Genomic DNA, 18,102 nt, shown 5'->3' with positions numbered 1-18,102 from the left:
CTGTTTGATGAGACCCTAATTACTAAGAGTCTGAGTTACTTTTCTATTGCTATGAGGAGGTACCATGAGCAATGTAACTACTGGAAGAATTTATTGGGGCTTATAGTTCCATAGGATAGACTCTATGCCTTCCCTGGAGGCAGGCAGGCATAGCAATAGAGTAGTCACTGAGATCCTGAGAAGGGGAGGTGGAGACAGAGGGGAGGGAGGAAGGAGGAGGGGAGGGGAGAAGAGGAGAGGGAAGAAGGGGAAGGGAGGGAGAGGAAGGGAGGGAGAGGAAGGGAGGAAGAGAATTAATATATGAATATTTTATGGTGTGAGCTTTTGAAACTTCACTTTACCTGCAATGAAACATTTCCTCCAATAAGGCCTTACCTCCTAGTCCTCCCGAAACAGTTCCACTAACTGGTGACAAAATATTCAAACATATTCACTTTTGGGGGCCATTCTAGCTCAAACTATCACACTACCCAGTCAGATAATTTCACAAATATTTTCCTCTTGTAGTCTAATACTTTTAAAGATACTCATTTTTGTTATATATCATGCATAAAAAGTATTACATGTGGACACCAATCCAAAATATCTGTTGCCAGGACTCTTTTTTCCTGTAGCTAGTGACTGTAAACAGCCACTGCTCAAATGCTGTCCCTAAGCACCTTACAAATGTGACTTTACTTTTGGCTCCTAGCTATTTCATGGAACTTCTTTGAATCTAGATTTCTGAAAATCTAGAGGCCACCCTCAGGAGTCCTACAATATCTTGCTGCTTTTGCACATAAATTGGCAGGTGTAAACCAATTATTATCCCACTCATGTAAGGCTGACTCTTGCCAGTAAATTGTTCCAGATTGATAGGTACATTTTCTTTTTTGATTTTGTAGTGGTGGGAAAAAAGGAAAACGAGCTTTTAAATTCTGGAACATGAAATTGCAGTTTATCATTCAGTTGCTTGTCATTAATGCTGTGCTGCTCTTTTTTTCTTTTTTGTAAACTCTGACTTCTCGTGTTAGTGAGTGTTAACTCAGACACTCCTGTCAGGAGCCTAGGGAAGTATTTTAAGTGTGTCTGGAAAGATATCACAGTTGTCTGAGTTGTCTACTGTTATAAAGAGTATGGATGTACAGTAATTGTCTATAGGAACCTATTTTCTCTGCAGGGGGAGGGAGTTAATCATGATCTTCTATATACAGCCTTCATTCTGGTACCAACACTGGGACACATTTGTATATATTGGATTCCCCATAAATTACACTGTCTACTTAACATTTTTGCTTCCTTAGTATATACATGTCTGTGCTATGATCCCAAAATGACAAAATTGCATGGATGATATATCTCTTACAATTCTGTCCCATCTTAAGAGATATATGACTATATAAATTTTGAATTCATGATAATTTCATTTAAAACAAGAACAAAACTTTTATAATGTATTTTACTGTTTACTTCTCCAGTTTTCCTTTCAGATAAAGACATGATGCCAATGAATGCATTCTTAGAACAGCCTTATTGCACAAGCCATAAAAGAATTGTGTTTGAATGTTAAATGGCACGTGGAGTTAGAATGCTTCCAAAACAGTATCTCCTTGTCTGTCTTGTAAGTGTTGCTGACTTGTTTCCTCTTGTAGCCCCCCATGCTGGAGTCAGCCCTGCGGAATACTATCACCAGATGGCTCTGCTGACAGGCCAGCGCAGCCCCTATGCAGACATCCTTCCCTCAGCCGCCACTGCTGGTGCAGGGGCCATCCATATGGAGTACCTTCATGCCATGGACAGTAAGTGACAAGGCTGGTTGCTGGAGTCCTGGGAGAGTAGCAAAGGCTAACTAGGAAATAGAGAGCAAGCTACAAAGTGACGGGCTAAATTTCCAGTCCGAAGCAGGCTTCCACAGACGGAGGAAGCCTGAGATGGCCTGTTGACTCCCGGTGAACTGAAATGTACAGAGAACTGTAGATTGGTAGCAATACTAGAAGTGTAATGGATCAACAGATTATCCTGTTCAAGGAATAGATTCTTGGACTTTGCATGGCCACCTCATGGATTTTTATCCTTTAGAAATTAGGCATTAAAAAAAATCAAGAAACTGTAAGATATCACTTATCTCCATTTACATACTCATATTAAAACACTGTGTTTCATGAAGACCCTATGCAAATGCTAAGAACACAGAAGGTTCATAATTATTATACTTGGGGGCAGGGAAATCCAGAAACATTGTCAAATCTTAGTACTGGGCAACAAATGAAAGAAGATATGTGATTTGAATGTCACTTGGGGCCTGTGGGTGTCTAGTTGTGCATTAGGATTCAGTTGGCTCACAGTGGGCCTGTGATATGGCTTTTTAGAGCATTTCAAAGCTCTCGTCTAGGAAAGGACCTGGTCAGTGAATGTCCTTTGGCAGGATCCTGAGGAGTGATGGTAAAGCCTGGCCGTGCTATCAGGTGGGCAGCATATGGGAGCTGTTTGTTCGTTTGTTTGTTTTTAGCAGTGGTGCTTAATCCTTGCCTTTCCAGCTAGACGATGTATAGAGTCATTCTTGTGAGGGACATGCTTCTGTTAGTCTATGCCTAAAATTTGGGGGGAGGGAGGATGATGAATGGTTAGTCCACCTAGGAATAAAAATTGACAGTCTGAGTCTCTTAATCACCTACAACCACCTTGGTGTAGTCTGAAGGGGTGTGGCCTGGTGCTGGCCTCTGTTGGGCAGCTTAGTACCACACACCCGTGCTGCACCCTTTGTGGGGGTTTTGTTGTTAGAATCAGTAACATAAAGAGCTCAAGACTCAGATTCATCATAACCATATTTCAATTAGCAATTGTTTGGGGGAAACAGTTCACTGTTATTATGCAAATTAGTTATTTAAAAATCTGCAAATAAAAAATTAAAATAAGAGAGACTCCTTGAAAGGTCAGCCTACATTACTCTCCCTATTTGATAAGAATGTGTTTAGTCAGGCAGTGGCTTTTTTTTTTTAAATCTAAATAAAGATGAAGCTACCCTTTTACTTTGTAAAACCTAATTAAAGGAATTTTAATTTGCCAGAGTATATGGTAAATTGACTGTCATTAAGTAGGAATTTAGATGTCCTATCATTTATCACATGAAAAGAAAGCTCCTCTTTCTTTGTCAGAAATTTTTATTAAAACAGAGAAATAAAAACAATTACCAGAAACTGGGTTGGAGCTCCCTGTGCTAGAGCAGGAAGCAGGCCCTGTGGCTGGGCTTGGAGCTCAGCTATGGAGCATTTGCCTAGCACTAGAAGGCTTTGCATTCAGTGTCTATCTCTGCAGAATTGGTGGATGCACATAGTGTGACCTGTGGGGGATGACTTTGAAATGGAGGCTAAAGTACATTGTGTGGCATATTAGACTAAGCTGGTATATTCATAGCTCTTCAAGTTCCTGAGATCGAGGGACCTTGAGGCTGTAATTCCTTTAAGGAACATCCTACGGACTGAGGGAGAGCAAGGAAGTCTGGAGTTCATGCTATACATATGGGCAGAGACTGATTTAAGCCGGTGCTATTCTCAGAGAGAGGCAGTGAGGACATTTTCCAGCCAGTCTTCTGAGACCTGAAGAATTAGATGAGAAGGTTTTGTCAGGCCTCTGGCCCCTGCGTTGAGTGATGTATGGCGTATTTAAGGTTTCCTATGTCTCAAGGTATTACATCACCTCCCACACCACTGCTAGTTAGAAGGCTAGGGCCAGTCCTGAGCATCCTACCAAAGTCAGAGGATAAAGAATGTCTAGCTTATCTTGCTTCTTTTGAGTCCTACCAAAAATGGTTAGTATTAAGGGCTATGGGAAAATTCAAAGTAAGTCTGGTCTGTCACTCCAGTTGTTTGAAAATGACAGGCATTTCTTTATTAAAATCTCTTATGATGCAATTAGCTTATTGCAGTGAGTAAATGTAAAATAGTTACATTCAAGGCAGAGGGCATAATAAAAAACGAGATGCCCCTTGAATACTGAAAGCGTACGCCAAGCCAGTACTGTTGTGTATTTACATGCCCCGAGTCTGCTGGTGATGAAGCTGTTTTAAATGAGTGAGCCCATTTTAAGTGTGACTGAAAGAGAAAATGGAAGGCATCATGCTTGTCACTCAGAGCGGTGGAGTGGTGTTCACAGGCGTGTTGCTACCACATTGTGGTACTGTTAATGGTTGTGAGAGTAACTGTAGAGCCTTTCCATACTCATTTATTCTGTTTGTTAAATTATCTCAGCACAGTGGGTTGCTATCTTTTCTGAGGTCTGTTGTGGTTACACAAACTTTTAATTCCAGTAATTGAGAGGCAGAGTTAGGCAGGATTGTCAGTTTAAGGCCAATGGGGTACTCATCCACCCCCAACACACAATACACCTGTGATTTTCTGAATGAGGCAAAATTGCTACGTCCCTTGAATCAGTCACACCATCCTACAGAGTATAAAACCTTCTGTTTGTGCTTAAAATGATTTACAGTTGATTTGCTTCTTATCTGTCAGGATAACCTTATTCTCTCATTAAGCTTTAGTTTTATTGACTGACTTGTAAATTGATCTTCAAAAGGCAGGCATTGGTAAGCACTTACCATTTGCTGCCATGACCTAAGACTTTGACGCCTAACAAGTTTGACTGCAAGTAATATTTAATTGTAACCCTTCAGTTAGAAACCACCATATCAAGTGGGCATGTGTTTAAATCAAGATACGAACTTCCAGGTTAAGAGGCTTAAAGACTGACGTTTAAAGACGTTAGTTCTTTAATAGAGAAGATGTTCATCTCAATATCTTTAGGCATGTCAGGTCTCACTCACATGCTTGTAGGGTTGATGCCTGCCTCCCAACGTAGAAAGTTTATAAACTACCACCATCAACAACATGGAATATATGTGCTTAGATGAGGAGGCTTTTAGGACTGAAACCCTTCATCTTGACACCACCAAGCTCAGGGCTCTATGTGGCAGGTCTGCACTGGAAGGGTGTGGCAGTGCCTCTTCCCACGAGATGTCCATAGAACACTGTGAACTGTGACGTGTTGTCCGATACTTCCTGGGGTACAGACTCACCCTAAATGACCACTTGGTGTGACGCATTTATAAGTTGCTTTCATGATGCTGTAAGTTTACCAGGGAGAATTTAACTGCAGGATTCATGGAGAAAGGCAGACAGACCTAACTACACCCAGTTCTTTATTGTAGCTTTAATTCTTTTTTTTTTTTTTTTGGTCGTTCAATTCACTGCCTTAAGATGCTGTGTTAGAGTGGAGAGGGCATTGTGTTGCAGCTATGGGAACCTCTGTCTTGGTTGCTTGCGGTGAATTAATGATGGGAATATCTAAGCAGCTGTCAGATTCATAAATCATTAGAAATAAGAAGGATAACACATAAAAGTCTCTCCCTTTTGTTGAGCAATCTATCATTTTGCCTGCACATTAATAAACAGCATTCAACTGAGGTAAGGCCGGGAAGATAAATATTATGCCCTAATTCCTTCTGTTGCAGCCAGTAGATCACAAGGGGGAAGAGAAATACTTGTCACCACAAGTTGCCAGCTTCGTGTTCCTCCCCTTTCTCACTGAGAAGTGACAGTCAATAGTATATAGACTCTGGCTGGAGGTAATCAAGTTCTATTTTGTTTCCGTAACAGGCACCAGATTTCCCAGCCCTAGACTGTCAGCTAGGCCCAGTCGAAAGCGTACCCTGTCGATCTCTCCACTGTCAGATCATAGCTTCGACCTTCAGACCATGATAAGAACATCTCCTAACTCCTTGGTCACAATCCTCAATAATTCCCGTAGCAGTTCTTCAGCAAGTGGTTCCTATGGGCACTTATCTGCAAGTGCAATCAGGTATGTATTTTCCTCAATCCATCATTTCTCTTCATAATAAAATGTCAGTGCTCATATGAACCAGTAATCCATTTGCAATGCCAGTGGTCTGAAAGGAAGAATTATCAGGCTGCCGTATACATACCAGGATTCAGGTTAAATACCCTAACAATGAGCCAAAGTTAATTTGTTTGTGTGCGTTTTCCAATAGTTGTTATATGGCTGTTACTCAGTTTCAGTGAGATCTACTTCTTAGAGTTAGAGGATTTTAAATCTTTTGTTCAGCTCTTCTGTTGTAAATATTTCTGTAAAATAAAAACTAACTCAACTTGGTTGCCCAGTATGAAGAAGAGTTTGGGAGTACCTACCTGGCCAATCACTGGTGAGTTAACAGGAAATCTATTGAAAGCATATTTCTTCTTTTTTTTTTTTCAATTATACATTTCTAGCTTACCATTGAAGATAAAAACTTTGATCATCTTTTCTGTATAGTGAGGTAATTTTAACACACCCTTACATGAGTGTAAGAAATGTAAGATGCTTTTGCTAATGATCAGATTTGGGCTCTCATCCCTGAATATGAAAGGAATATAAAAAAGTCGTGCTAAGAATTTGTGAGACACTCATGTTGCTTTTGTCAGCTGATCACTTCCTTTAGCTGTGCTAGTTACAGAATTAAACAGCATCCAGGCAAATAGTTAATTAAAACAACCCTGGTTATAATCTTTAGCTCTTGTTTTCCCTCTAGGTTTTACTGTGGTCTCAAAATTCACTTACTCGTAATCTTTGTGTTATAGTTCTGCACACTGTGGATTATTTCTCAGTTTGAGAGTCACCCTGGTGAAGCTGGCATGAAGTCAGGGCATTGGGAAGTGAAGACAGGCGTCAGGAATCCAAGGCCAGCTATTGCTACACAGTGACTTGACCAGCTTGGGCTGCTTGACATCCTGTCCAAAAACAAACAAAATAAAACCCCCAGGAAAATACAATAAATAAATGGAACATAGGATCTAATCACTGTTTTCACTAGCCTTGCTTTTAATAAGTGAGAATGTATTTTATTATTTTTTTTATAAATGGGCAACAGCTCTAGTTACTAATTAATGAGCCTTTCCTGGTGACTTTACATGCTTGAGAAACTTCAACAGTTCAGAAAAATACACAAATGACACTACTGTCTCCTTATTAAGAATAACTAAAACCATTGTTCCACTAACACATTTTTTCAATGCAGTTTTGATGCTTTTTCTAGTTCAATTATCAGCATTTCTTATTGGCAGGCAAGTTAGTATTATTACAATAAATCATGATTTTCATTTTCTGGGACTCTTTCATGAGTAAGGAATGGAGATGTGGAGTGAAGCAAATACCTGCTTATGTGTCTGTATAACCCGTAATTTACTGTACGGTGTGGAGTGTCTCATGTCCCAGTGTAGTCAGTACATAGAAAGGGGTCTACGGTGTCTCGGGACCCACTGCTGTAGTCACAAACGGAGGCTTCGTGGGTCTGCCTGTAGTCATATCCCAAGTGTGGCCCTAATTTGCATATTTAACAGCTGCAAGTAATCTATCCAGTGTGTTGGAAAGGTCAGTGTTTTTTGTTTGTTTGTTTGTTTTTTGTTTTTTGTTTTTTTTTTTTTTTTGTTCGTTTTTTCGGAGCTGGGGACCGAACGCAGGGCCTTGCGCTTCCTAGGCAAGTGCTCTACCACAGAGCTAAATCCCCAACCCCAGGTCAGTGTTTTGTGAAGGTGATGTGTATCCAAAGTGGGACAAAATTTCCTTTTTCTCATTGGGTAAAGTTGAAGCTGCAGTGGTGAGTCTAGGAGACGATAGCACTGGCCGGGCTGTGCTGCATTAGTGATGTTTCAGCTGCTCTCCAACACTGCAGCTTGTTCCTGTTCTGGCTGTGTTCTTGGGTCATCTGCGACCGTAAACTATATCTTTTATTTTATTTTATTTATATGAGTATACTGTAACTGTCTTCAGACACACCAGAAGAGGGCATCAGTTCTGATTACAGATGGTTGTGAGCCACCATGTGGTTGCTGGGATTTGAACTCAGGTCCTCTGGAAGAACAGTCAGTGCTCTTAACCACTGAGCCATCTCTCCAGCCCCGTAAACTATATCTTAACTTGCTGAGATTTTGCAACTTTGTAACAACTAAAAACATCCATATAGAAATGTCACATACTGGGGTTGGGGATTTAGCTCAGTGGTAGAGCGCTTGCCTAGCAAGGGCAAGGCCCTGGGTTCGGTCCCCAGCTCCGAAAAAAAAAAAAAGAAAAAGAAATGTCACATACTGTGATATTTACGCAAATAATAGTTACACATGCCACTTGGTGGCTTTTGTGGAGAAGTGGTAGCACTAGAGGTTGAAATCAGGACCTTAGCTAAGCCAGGCAGCTGCTCTCCTACTGAACAACACCTTTAGCTGCAAAATGACTTTGGGGACAGTTCTTCTTTCTTCTCTCATGTATCAGTTCATTCTTCTCTCACGTATCCCTATATGCTTGCTTTACTCTTTATGGTTTCTTAGATTTCAGGTTAGAATATGCCGTGGATCACTTCTCGGCCTTTTGGCTAAGATCAAGTGTAGAATATGCCGTGGAAATGTTCAGGTAGCGTCATTTATTCTTATCTTTGTGATATCCTACAGTTGCTCCGAGAAGGAGGCGCAGCACGTCAGAGACCACTGGTGTCCTGACTTAAAATTATCATTTCATTAAAAGTGGAAGAACAGATTCACTTTAAAGACCAGTTCAGTTTCAAAAGATCCTGTGATAGTCGGGTGACCCCGGACTATTTCATACTCATTTTCTTTCTCTCCTCGTTTTCTTGCCTGTCAGTGGGTCATATTAGTCTTTGATACACATTCATGGTATGCTAAGATCGTATGTCACTTTTTTTTCTTACCTAGAAGGTAATGCAGTGTGTGATGAGCAGCTGTGTGCTGTTATAATGCGGTAGATATACTAATGGTCATGTCATCTCTACTTACCAGATAAACTTCGGTCTATTGTTGTCCCTAGACCTAAATAAACGACCTCAGCAATCATCAGTTATAGACCAGAAAATGTCAGGGAAAGATGCATGTGGATACCCAGAGGGCAGATACTGTTCTGAAGAATGGACAGTGCAAGAGAAAGTGAGCAGGAAGAAATTTGATGTTGGAGTTGAACTGGATAAGAGGACATGGAAGGAGGAAGCTGGCCAGTCCTGTGCTTGTTGAGCATCACTGCTACCTGCTTCACCGTCTCCTGCTCGTTAGTTACCTACAAACACACCCAACTTCTACACTCACTGTTTTGCAATGCCGACCTCACTGTAAATGTTGGTAGTACATAGGGAATCAGACCCATTTAAGTTTGTAAGGATGCTGTCATTTAATAATGCAGTCATTCAGGTTTCTGTTGCCACCCATTTTCCTGAGGTAGAGTAGAGCACCAGACCTCTCCTCCTACATCTCTGCATCACTTTTGTCCTCTACCATGGATGCAGCACCGCACACAGTTATACAATGACTAAATTCATGTTTTTCCTCCCAGTGAACAAGGAGAATATCCCTCATCTATTTTTTTACTGAGTGATTCTGGTTTTCCAGAAGCTAAGATCTATTTGGATACTGTCTTACATTCCCACAGACCAACACTGTATATATAGAAGCAGAGACAAAGAAGCTGATAAAAAAAGGTTTAAAACAGCAAATTTCTCTTTTAATATATTATTTTTATATTTTTAAAATTACTTTAATTCAGACTCTTTGAAAATATCATATGAAACAACTACACTGAAAAACCTATTACCCATAGTACTCTGTTCTGTCAGACTAGGTACGTATCCCAAGTCCTCTTTTATCCCAGAGCTGCTATAACTCAAAATCCCACATATATTATAAAATATTTCACTTAAGGAAGCTGTAAGTTCTTCATCACTTGGAAGGTTTCCACTGCAGACGACAGCATCAGGCAACTTGTATTCCTTGATCGACAGCTAACCCTAACATTGTAATAGCTCGTGACTCACAGTAGTAGACTGCCCTGCTCTTATCTTCTTCAGGTATTAACCCGTCATAGGAAAAGGAGGCATTTCACGTGGTCCTTATCTTTAAAGGCCAAATGTAAATGGAATGGAGAAGTGATTAGTGAATGGATTCCCCATAGTTCAAGTATAGCTTTTCCGTGGTCAATTTAGTGGTAAAACAAAGGTGGTTTCCTCATTGGCCATTTAAGATCTAGTATGGCAGTGAAGATTACAGTTCTGGTTCTATCTCCCAGATCACCCAATGAATTGCTCACCTCTCCAGCTTCACAGGCATTGCAGTTTTTCTATTGTCTGTACAGACAAGTGTGGTGTGGTGACTCTTGTGGCCTCTGCCCTCTCCTTCTCATGCCATCATCCTTCTCTGTGTAAGCACCCTGTGGAACAGGGAAGCATTTTCCAGGTCCACGCATGCTGCCCATTGGGAAGTAGGAAGCAGTGTGTTCCACAGCTCTCTGGCTCTGTGCTGGTGATGCAGACGTTTTGCTTATACTGGAGAAACAACACATACTGGAAATCAATAACTACAATGCCAGTTTACCGGTACATTTGAAAATCTCTGTTCCCATCTTCTAGAAACTCAGATGCATATTTTTCCTCTTTAATATTAGTAAAGTAGTTAATAGTATCTTTTTTTAAAGATAATTTCCTTCAAATTATTTCTTCCTCCAGCATTTGAATAAGTTTAACTACAAGCTGGGTGTAAAAGCTGCACAGTAAGAAAATGAGCTTCTCTCCTTCAGGGAGCTTGCAGGATGAAATGCCTCCAAGCAGACATGAGTAACTGAGCAGCTGGTGGGACAAGCTTACTTGATTGCCGCAGGTCATTGCTGCAGAGAAAATGACCCAGGTTTCAGGAAGCTGAGACCTGTAAGATAATCAGAACCACCATAGGCAACAGGTTTTAAGACTATCTGAGGGCAATGCTACGCATATAGATCTAATGAGGGGAGGACCAGAGAACTAGAAGACAGTAAGCTACAGGCAGGTTTGCTAGGGCACAAGTTTGGGGACATTGACAGAGCTAGCTTATGCAATATCTGTGACCAATGGCACGAGAACAATGGGAAGCTCTGAGGAGGCTATGAGGACATGCTCAGAGGTGGACTGTCAAGGCATGTAACCACCACAGTGTCAGTCTGGTGTGTCCTCTGATCTTCCTTCTGTTCACCAGGCCCAGTGCATCAGGACATAGTTCCTCTGAACTCTCCAATGGCGGGCAAGAGCACAGCTAAAACAATACTGGGAGATAGCACTTACATTCGAGAAGTAATGGTGACTGGTGCTGCTCATGTGAACATGACTTTCCTAACCGTGTGTGCATGCTCAGCACACTCACTGCCTTGAAGTTGGTAAGCAGCTCTTACCATAAAGTGGGCCGTCGCTATTCCTGTTCATGGCTGCTTGGTAGCATGTAGCTTCTTAGTTTTCTACAAGATGTTCTCAATAGAAAGCCCCGTACACATTCTCCAAGGCTACCTAGGGTAGCCTACAAGAACATAAACGCTAGGGTGTGCAGTACCTTTTTTTTTTTTCTGCTGCCTTTTCTACTAAACAGGCCTTAGGAATTTTTATGGATGAAAGCAGAGGTTATTTTGTTTGTTCTCAAGTATAACAACCTGGGTGCGTATGTATGTACGTGTGCCTATGTAGAAGCTGTGAGGCTATTCTCTGCAAAACTGGAAAGAACTGTTCTTTGAATGGTAGCTGTTTTTTAGCAGGTGCCAGAGTTTTAAGTGAACGTCCTGTTGGCACAGAACCCACAACACGACTAGGAAATCTGGTGTGATTAGAATGCAGCTCTTCTCAGGTCAGGTTTCAAGTTGTGGTGCCTCTGTTATGCTGGTGCTGCCTCACTTTACATCCAAGCCTTAACTGGTTCATGAGCAAAAGATTCAGGAGGGGCAGAAGCCAGAAAGCAAGCAGAGCCCTTCCGTTCTGCCTTTAGAGAACTAGCCTAATTCATGTCCCCGTTTTTAGTAGCACTTTGTTTCTTTTCAGAATGTTCTTACCTGAACCAAGTGCACACATTTTTAGTCCTCGCACTCTGGGGCGTATCTCTTAGGTCAGGTACTACCTAATCTACATGAAGAACTTTGAGACCCTGTCTTAAACCCACTTCACATCTGAAAATAAGGCTTGGCAAGTTAGGAAGCATGTGCTTATTGATGGCCACTAAGGAGAGAAGAGTTTACATTTGAAGCAAGGCATTCCCTTAGACTCGGAGGAGTGAGCTATTGTATACACAGTCCACTGGATTTAGGAACTGCGCCTTTGAGACATGCTGTGTCATTTTACCTTCCATTTCGGGGCTCTCGTGTAACCTCGTTCTCTCGTTAGCCACCTTCCTAACCAGCTCTGTTCAGCTCACTCTCAGTCACTGAGAGATTTTGGAGATGACCTCAGAAACTTAGGAGGCTTTCATTCACATGGATTAAAGTTGTGGCATACTTAACCCCAGCTTTGTTGTGGTTTGACCCAAAAAAGAATAAAAGAGTAACACCTCTGGCCACCATTTCATATATATATATATATATATATATATATATATATATATATATATATATATATATATATGGATAGGGAATCGAGTCGTTACTATAAGCAAAAAACTGTTATTTTCAGACAAAACACTGCTTTTTACAAAGTTAACACACAAATGATGTTTCTGTGTACTATTTCATGTGACCGCATTGTAAACTAGTTTTACCAGTACATGACCTGTCGCTGAGTAATGTGCCTTCCTCCTGGCTCTCATTTTTATGTAAACACAATCACTTCTTCCAGTGGAAAGGGCTGCATCAGTACAAACCAAGTGGCTTTATTGATAGCACAATTATTAAGAAATTTAGCATCATTCTCCTACTTCCCACTATACGTGAAATTCCTCAACACTTTAAAAACACATTTTAGGGTCTTCATGGAAGCTATCTTAATGGGGGTTTTCCATGTGATTTGAATATGATGACTTTAAAATGCCTGTTAATAGTAAAGTTGAATAAATATTTATTGATTTATTTCTAGTATGAACTTTCTTTGTCCATTTATATAGTAATGTGTGTGTACATGCGCATACTTTGTTTGGGTGGGTGTATATGTGTGCAGACTCATAACTGATTGATGTGACAAGTAATGTGTGCCATACATGACTGCATTTTATGTTTTTCCATATTTATTATAATTAATATATAGCTTTCTGACTACATATAGCAAGACATGTAGATAGAAAGTACTCAGTTCAAATTTCTGGAATTGACGAATAAAAGATGCATTGTGTATAACTAATGACAATTAAATTTAATTGTTTTACGTATCTTTGTTCTGCTAACATCTCCAAATTTACCCAGTTTGGGACAGTTGGTGATTCTAACAGGAGATATCCATGCAAGAAACTGCTGTATTATTTGCTGCAATATGAAGAAACAACCAGATTTGCACTTTTTGTGGTGGGGGGGATGAAAGTTGAACCTAAGGCTTCCCGGCAAGCCAGGCATGTGTTTTGCCACTGCTTAAAAATCTTGTTCCTCAGATTTTTGATAAAATATATGTACAAGGTAGAACTTTCGGTCTCAGATTTTGAGAATCTTAGTATTTTGAAAATTGTATATGAGTGTTTGCATGCATCTGCGTTTCTTGTGTGCTTGGTGCCCACCGAGGCCAAAAGAGGAAATCAGGTTCTCTGGAATTAAAATAATAGTTTTGAGCTACCATGTGGGTGCTAGGTACTGAACCCCAGTCCTCTGTAATAGCAGTGAGTATTCTTAACTATTGAGCCATCTTTCTGCTTTGAAGGTTTTGTTTTTAAGTCTTTGGGAAATGAGCTGCTGTCCACATAGAGGGTTGCTGCTCTCTGAGTTCCTCTCAGAAGTGTGCGTGAGCACCTCTGCTCAGGATGTTGCAAGGAAGCCATGGGGTCTAGGACCCTGCTAAACAAACATCTCAGTAACCATACACTGGTGCTGATTAGTCCGAATCTGAAATGCACTTTCCTACCCTTTTACTCTGTGTTTGTTACTCGGGTGACCAGTGTCAAAGGATACCAGGGCCTAGCTTCTGTAAGTGTTTGTGATGGAAATGTTTGCCAGTTTGACTTAACCTACTCATATCTGGGAAAAAGGAATCTCTCTTGAGGAATTGCCTCCATCAGATTGGCTATGGGCCTTTTTGTAAATCAGTGATGATCTGGGAGAGCCCAGCCCACTGTAGATGGCAACAGTCCTGGGCAGGTAGGCCTGTTTTCTATAAGAAATCTCAATAGTATTGATACTTTGTAGAGAATCGTGGAATGAATACATGCACTATTTGGTGAGGGCTTCTGAGGCATACTCTTTAAGTGCAATTAAGCTGTTGTTCCTAATTTTGTCCTTTGTAATCAACAAAGTCTGTTCTGCTATCAAATTGGGAGAAGTGAAGTTAAATGTTAGCTTTGCTGCCCTCATGCTGTTTGGTGCATATGATGTCTGTAGCTTTCAGAGGAATGCTGGTGTGTGTGTGTGTGTGTGTGTGTGTGTGTGTGTGTGTGTGTGTGTGTGTGTGTGTGTGTTTGGGGGTTTTTTCTCTCCCTCCCTCCCTCCCTCCTCGGTCAGTATGCTGAGTATGATGGACAGAATAATATCCCCCAGGATGCTCATGTTCTAATCCCTTGAACCTATGAACGAGTTACCTAATATGTAGGTGTGGTTAAGCTGCAGATCTTGATTTCTGTTTGAGTTGTCTGTGCCATTAAATTAATGACCAGAGTCCTGGGAGAGAACGACCAGAGAATCTGTCAGGAGAGACCCAGAGTGAGATGGATGGCAACTGGAGCCAGAGTGTGAGCAGTCTCTAAGCATGGAGGAGACAGGAAGCAGGAGCCTAGGCCTCATGCTTCATTCTAGACACAAAGGGATCTGAGTAGGGAACACAGAAAGTGCCACCTTACAGCGTGACTGCCTCTGTACCAAGGGGCCAGAGACGTATAGAAGGCTTTCCTTTCTGTGGCCATTCCTGCTTAGACTCGCTCATAAGATGCAAAGGCCTGGGCTGCCTGGCTCCCTGTCAAGTGCTAAGAAAGTTCTCTGCACATCTTTCTCACATGAAGGGTATCATTTGATAGTGTGTTTGGCCTCTTAGTTGCTATATCCCATCTTGCATGGCCCACTCTCTGCTTTACCTTTAGAACTTGGTCTGAGAACTCTGTAGACAGTGTTCTGAGCAGCATGGACTGCAAAATTTGCTAATGTGGATGCTGTGACAGAACCTAGAACTTTGTGGGGTTTTCTTTCTTTCCATTAGATTCTAAACTGGTTCGTGATCTGGAGCTGCGAGCAGCCCATCGGCAGCACTCTCCAGGAGCTGTGTCAGTGGCTTGCTCCAAGCTCATCAGAAACATCTTGGTAGTTCCCGGTTTGCAGTACCTAGATCCTGGCATACAGACAAGATCATCTGTCTGTTCTTGGTTTATAATAAACCACGAAGGCTGAGAAATCCTAGGTTTGTCTGTCAGTCTTGCTGCCTAGTAGTTTCAGTAAATTCTAGAACGTACTTATTTCAGTTCCCTGGTTTCACTAGTGAAAAGCAAGGCCCAAAGAGTACTACCAAAGAGTAGTGAACACCTCAAATTCTTATCCACCCATGGTCAAGGAGGACTGTCATGCTATGGAACCTCTTTGGGATGCTGACCCTTGATTCATCTGCTTCTTCCTAAAGTAGACATGGGCATTTTCTGCTTATTGAAGTACTACCCTTTAGTCATCTCGACTCCCAGTCAACTACTCTATTTTTAAGCCTCCAAGTCTGATGTCAACTGCAGTTTAAAGTATCACTGGCCTCTTCCTAAGTTTCCCTCCATCAGCCTGCTGGATAGTTTAGGCCCCTGAGAAACTACAAATAATGCATATAGAGGTTAATGGAGGGAGTGTTGACGTTCTAATTATACCTGAAGTAGGGTCTTCGGGTTTTGTGTCTTTAATGAGTAGAATAAGGTAGTTACATGTAGTAATACCCATTCACCCAAAGGAGGTGGAGGTGTTAAATCATTGTGGGTTTTGATAAATGGCTTGTACACTGAAAAATAAATTGGACGAACTGGCACAGAGCTCAGTGAACATGAAATCAGCTATTAGAAGAAAGCTTGTGAACAAATTCTGAGGTAGATATGCATCTTTTGATTAATGCCCTATCAATCATCCTCACAGCTACCTTAGGTGAGTTTTGCTGTAATCATTCATGGCGGCTTACAGAAATACAGGCAGAAAGTATAGCACTGCAGAATGGAATATTACTACTTATTCTAACTTACTGTGAACAATCACTGTTTTTACCATGTTTCTGCTTTCCTTTATTAAGGAAATACAATGTAAAATAAAAGGCGAAACCCTCAAAGCCTGGTAAATTTCTCTAAGGGTATTCTTAATGGTATTCACTTTTAAATGGGTAAGCTATTGTAACAGAAAACTCTCTGTAGGAATAATCGTAATGAATTCGTATTGAAGCCGCCCTTTTATGGGCTATAGTCAAATAGACAAAAATGTAAAGTTGTGTTAATGAAGGGAGTATATCTTTGGAATTATTACTTAAAATTTTTGAAATGGTTTGAATTTTGTAATTGTAATTATTTTATTCTCAGTTAATGTGCTTAGCAGCAATAGTAATTAACCCACCAGATTGGAAATTTGCATGAGTTCTACCTTTAATATTATTAGAAATGCTGGATCTTTCTGGCTAAAATTATAGTTACTGTGTGTGTGTGTGTGTGTGTGTGTGTGTGTGTGTGTGTATACAGTACATTTATTTTCAGAATTTTTTATAGTGGAAAAATTTCCATGCCTACAATTATTAGTTCGCCATGTATTTGTAAGCCACTGGAAAAGTCCTCCACAGTCTGTCTGCTTTTAGAGGATTCGATTCCTAATATGCTTACACAAAGAAGCATTTGGGCATTGGCTACTGGCTTGAGTATCTTGAAGTTAAGGTAGCATTTCCTGGGAACTGACTGTGACCTGGGAAATATGTGACAAAATAAAGTGGTGACAGGCATTAACATGCGTAATGAGTTGTAATAGACATTTAATGCCAGTTTGCTGGAGGAAGGAGCTGAGCTCTCCCACTGGAATATTCCTTCATCAGAGCACATTGATCACTGATTTCAGTGGGGAGAGCTTAATCCATCAGCGTCTGTAACCAGATGGCACTGATGGAAATTCTTTAGGTGGTATTCTGGATGGGCCGAGCTTTCCATCTTTACAAACAAATGAGTGATATGACAAGTGCGGTGTTCAAAACACATTTAACCAATTGATTTTCTTTCCTCTTGTAATAAGATCTGGAGACGTATGAAAGCGATCGGGGTGAGCTAAGATTAAAGAAATTGCTCCATGCACAAGAACAAGTGGAACCCAGAGCACTTAGAAGTACTATGAAAAAGCATGTAGTCACCCATTCTTTTTCTCTATGAAGTTTGTTATTGCAATAAATAGTTATTATTGAGCTGATGCCCCTTATTTCCACTTTCTGGAATCTTCCATCAGGGTTGTGATCTGGGCAGATGTGCACACATGTCTGACCTTGCTCTGCCTTTTCTTGGAAGTACCGAAGGCTCTTGGCAGTGATCGTTTCTTTTTCTCATTGAAACACACAGATCTGCCTGGCGTGATTTGGGTGGCTTCAGTTAAAGCTGTAAATATTTTTAGTTTGTGATACTTCCTGATGTCAGCGTAAGTGATACTTTTCTTTCTTGTCTTCTTCCACAGCCCTGCTTTGAGCTTCACCTACCCCTCCGCCCCCGTGTCTCTCCATATGCATCAACAGATCCTAAGCCGACAGCAGAGCTTAGGTTCAGCATTTGGACATAGCCCTCCCCTCATCCACCCTGCTCCAACATTTCCAACGCAGAGACCCATCCCTGGGATTCCGACGGTTCTGAACCCTGTCCAGGTCAGCTCTGGCCCTTCTGAGTCTTCACAGGTGAGGGGTGCCGCTTTGTTTCATCTTGGTCAGCAGAGGCCTTATCATCACACTGGTGGTTAGGGTCATAGAGTTCATCATTGTCGAGGCTTCAGGCGGCATCGCGACTTTTCTCTAAAGGTGTATTTGGTTTTGATGAATGTGAACCAGGGTATCTTCCACCAGAACCATTTGATTATGATCATAAGTGGGCTGGCTGATACGGCTCCACTCTAACCATCTATAAACTGCATCTCCTATTGATGCAGACTATATATAGTCTGGCGTGAACTCTCAGCCACTGTTGACTCCCTCCACTGTAACCAGTG

At 41.2% G+C, this 18,102-nt stretch overlaps 1 protein-coding gene and 1 pseudogene across 2 annotated transcripts in view; both read left to right on the top strand.

Moving 5' to 3' along the window:
* The window catches only part of Gli3 (GLI family zinc finger 3), a 274,470-nt gene that overhangs the window by 181,727 nt on the left and 74,641 nt on the right, over positions 1-18,102 (top strand). For both annotated transcript variants that reach the window (XM_087589731.1, NM_080405.2), the window contains 3 exon segments: positions 1,632-1,778; positions 5,631-5,832; positions 17,581-17,794. In XM_087589731.1, coding sequence (XP_087445857.1) covers positions 1,632-1,778; positions 5,631-5,832; positions 17,581-17,794 — 563 coding nt within the window.
* Positions 8,373-8,466, top strand: LOC120098021 (U2 spliceosomal RNA; annotated as a pseudogene).

Source organism: Rattus norvegicus, chromosome 17 (assembly GCF_021556685.1).
Source record: "Rattus norvegicus strain SHRSP/BbbUtx chromosome 17, alternate assembly SHRSP_T2T, whole genome shotgun sequence".
In the NCBI taxonomy this organism is placed as follows: Eukaryota; Metazoa; Chordata; class Mammalia; order Rodentia; family Muridae; genus Rattus; species Rattus norvegicus.
This window is presented reverse-complemented; position numbering and strand designations above follow the sequence as displayed.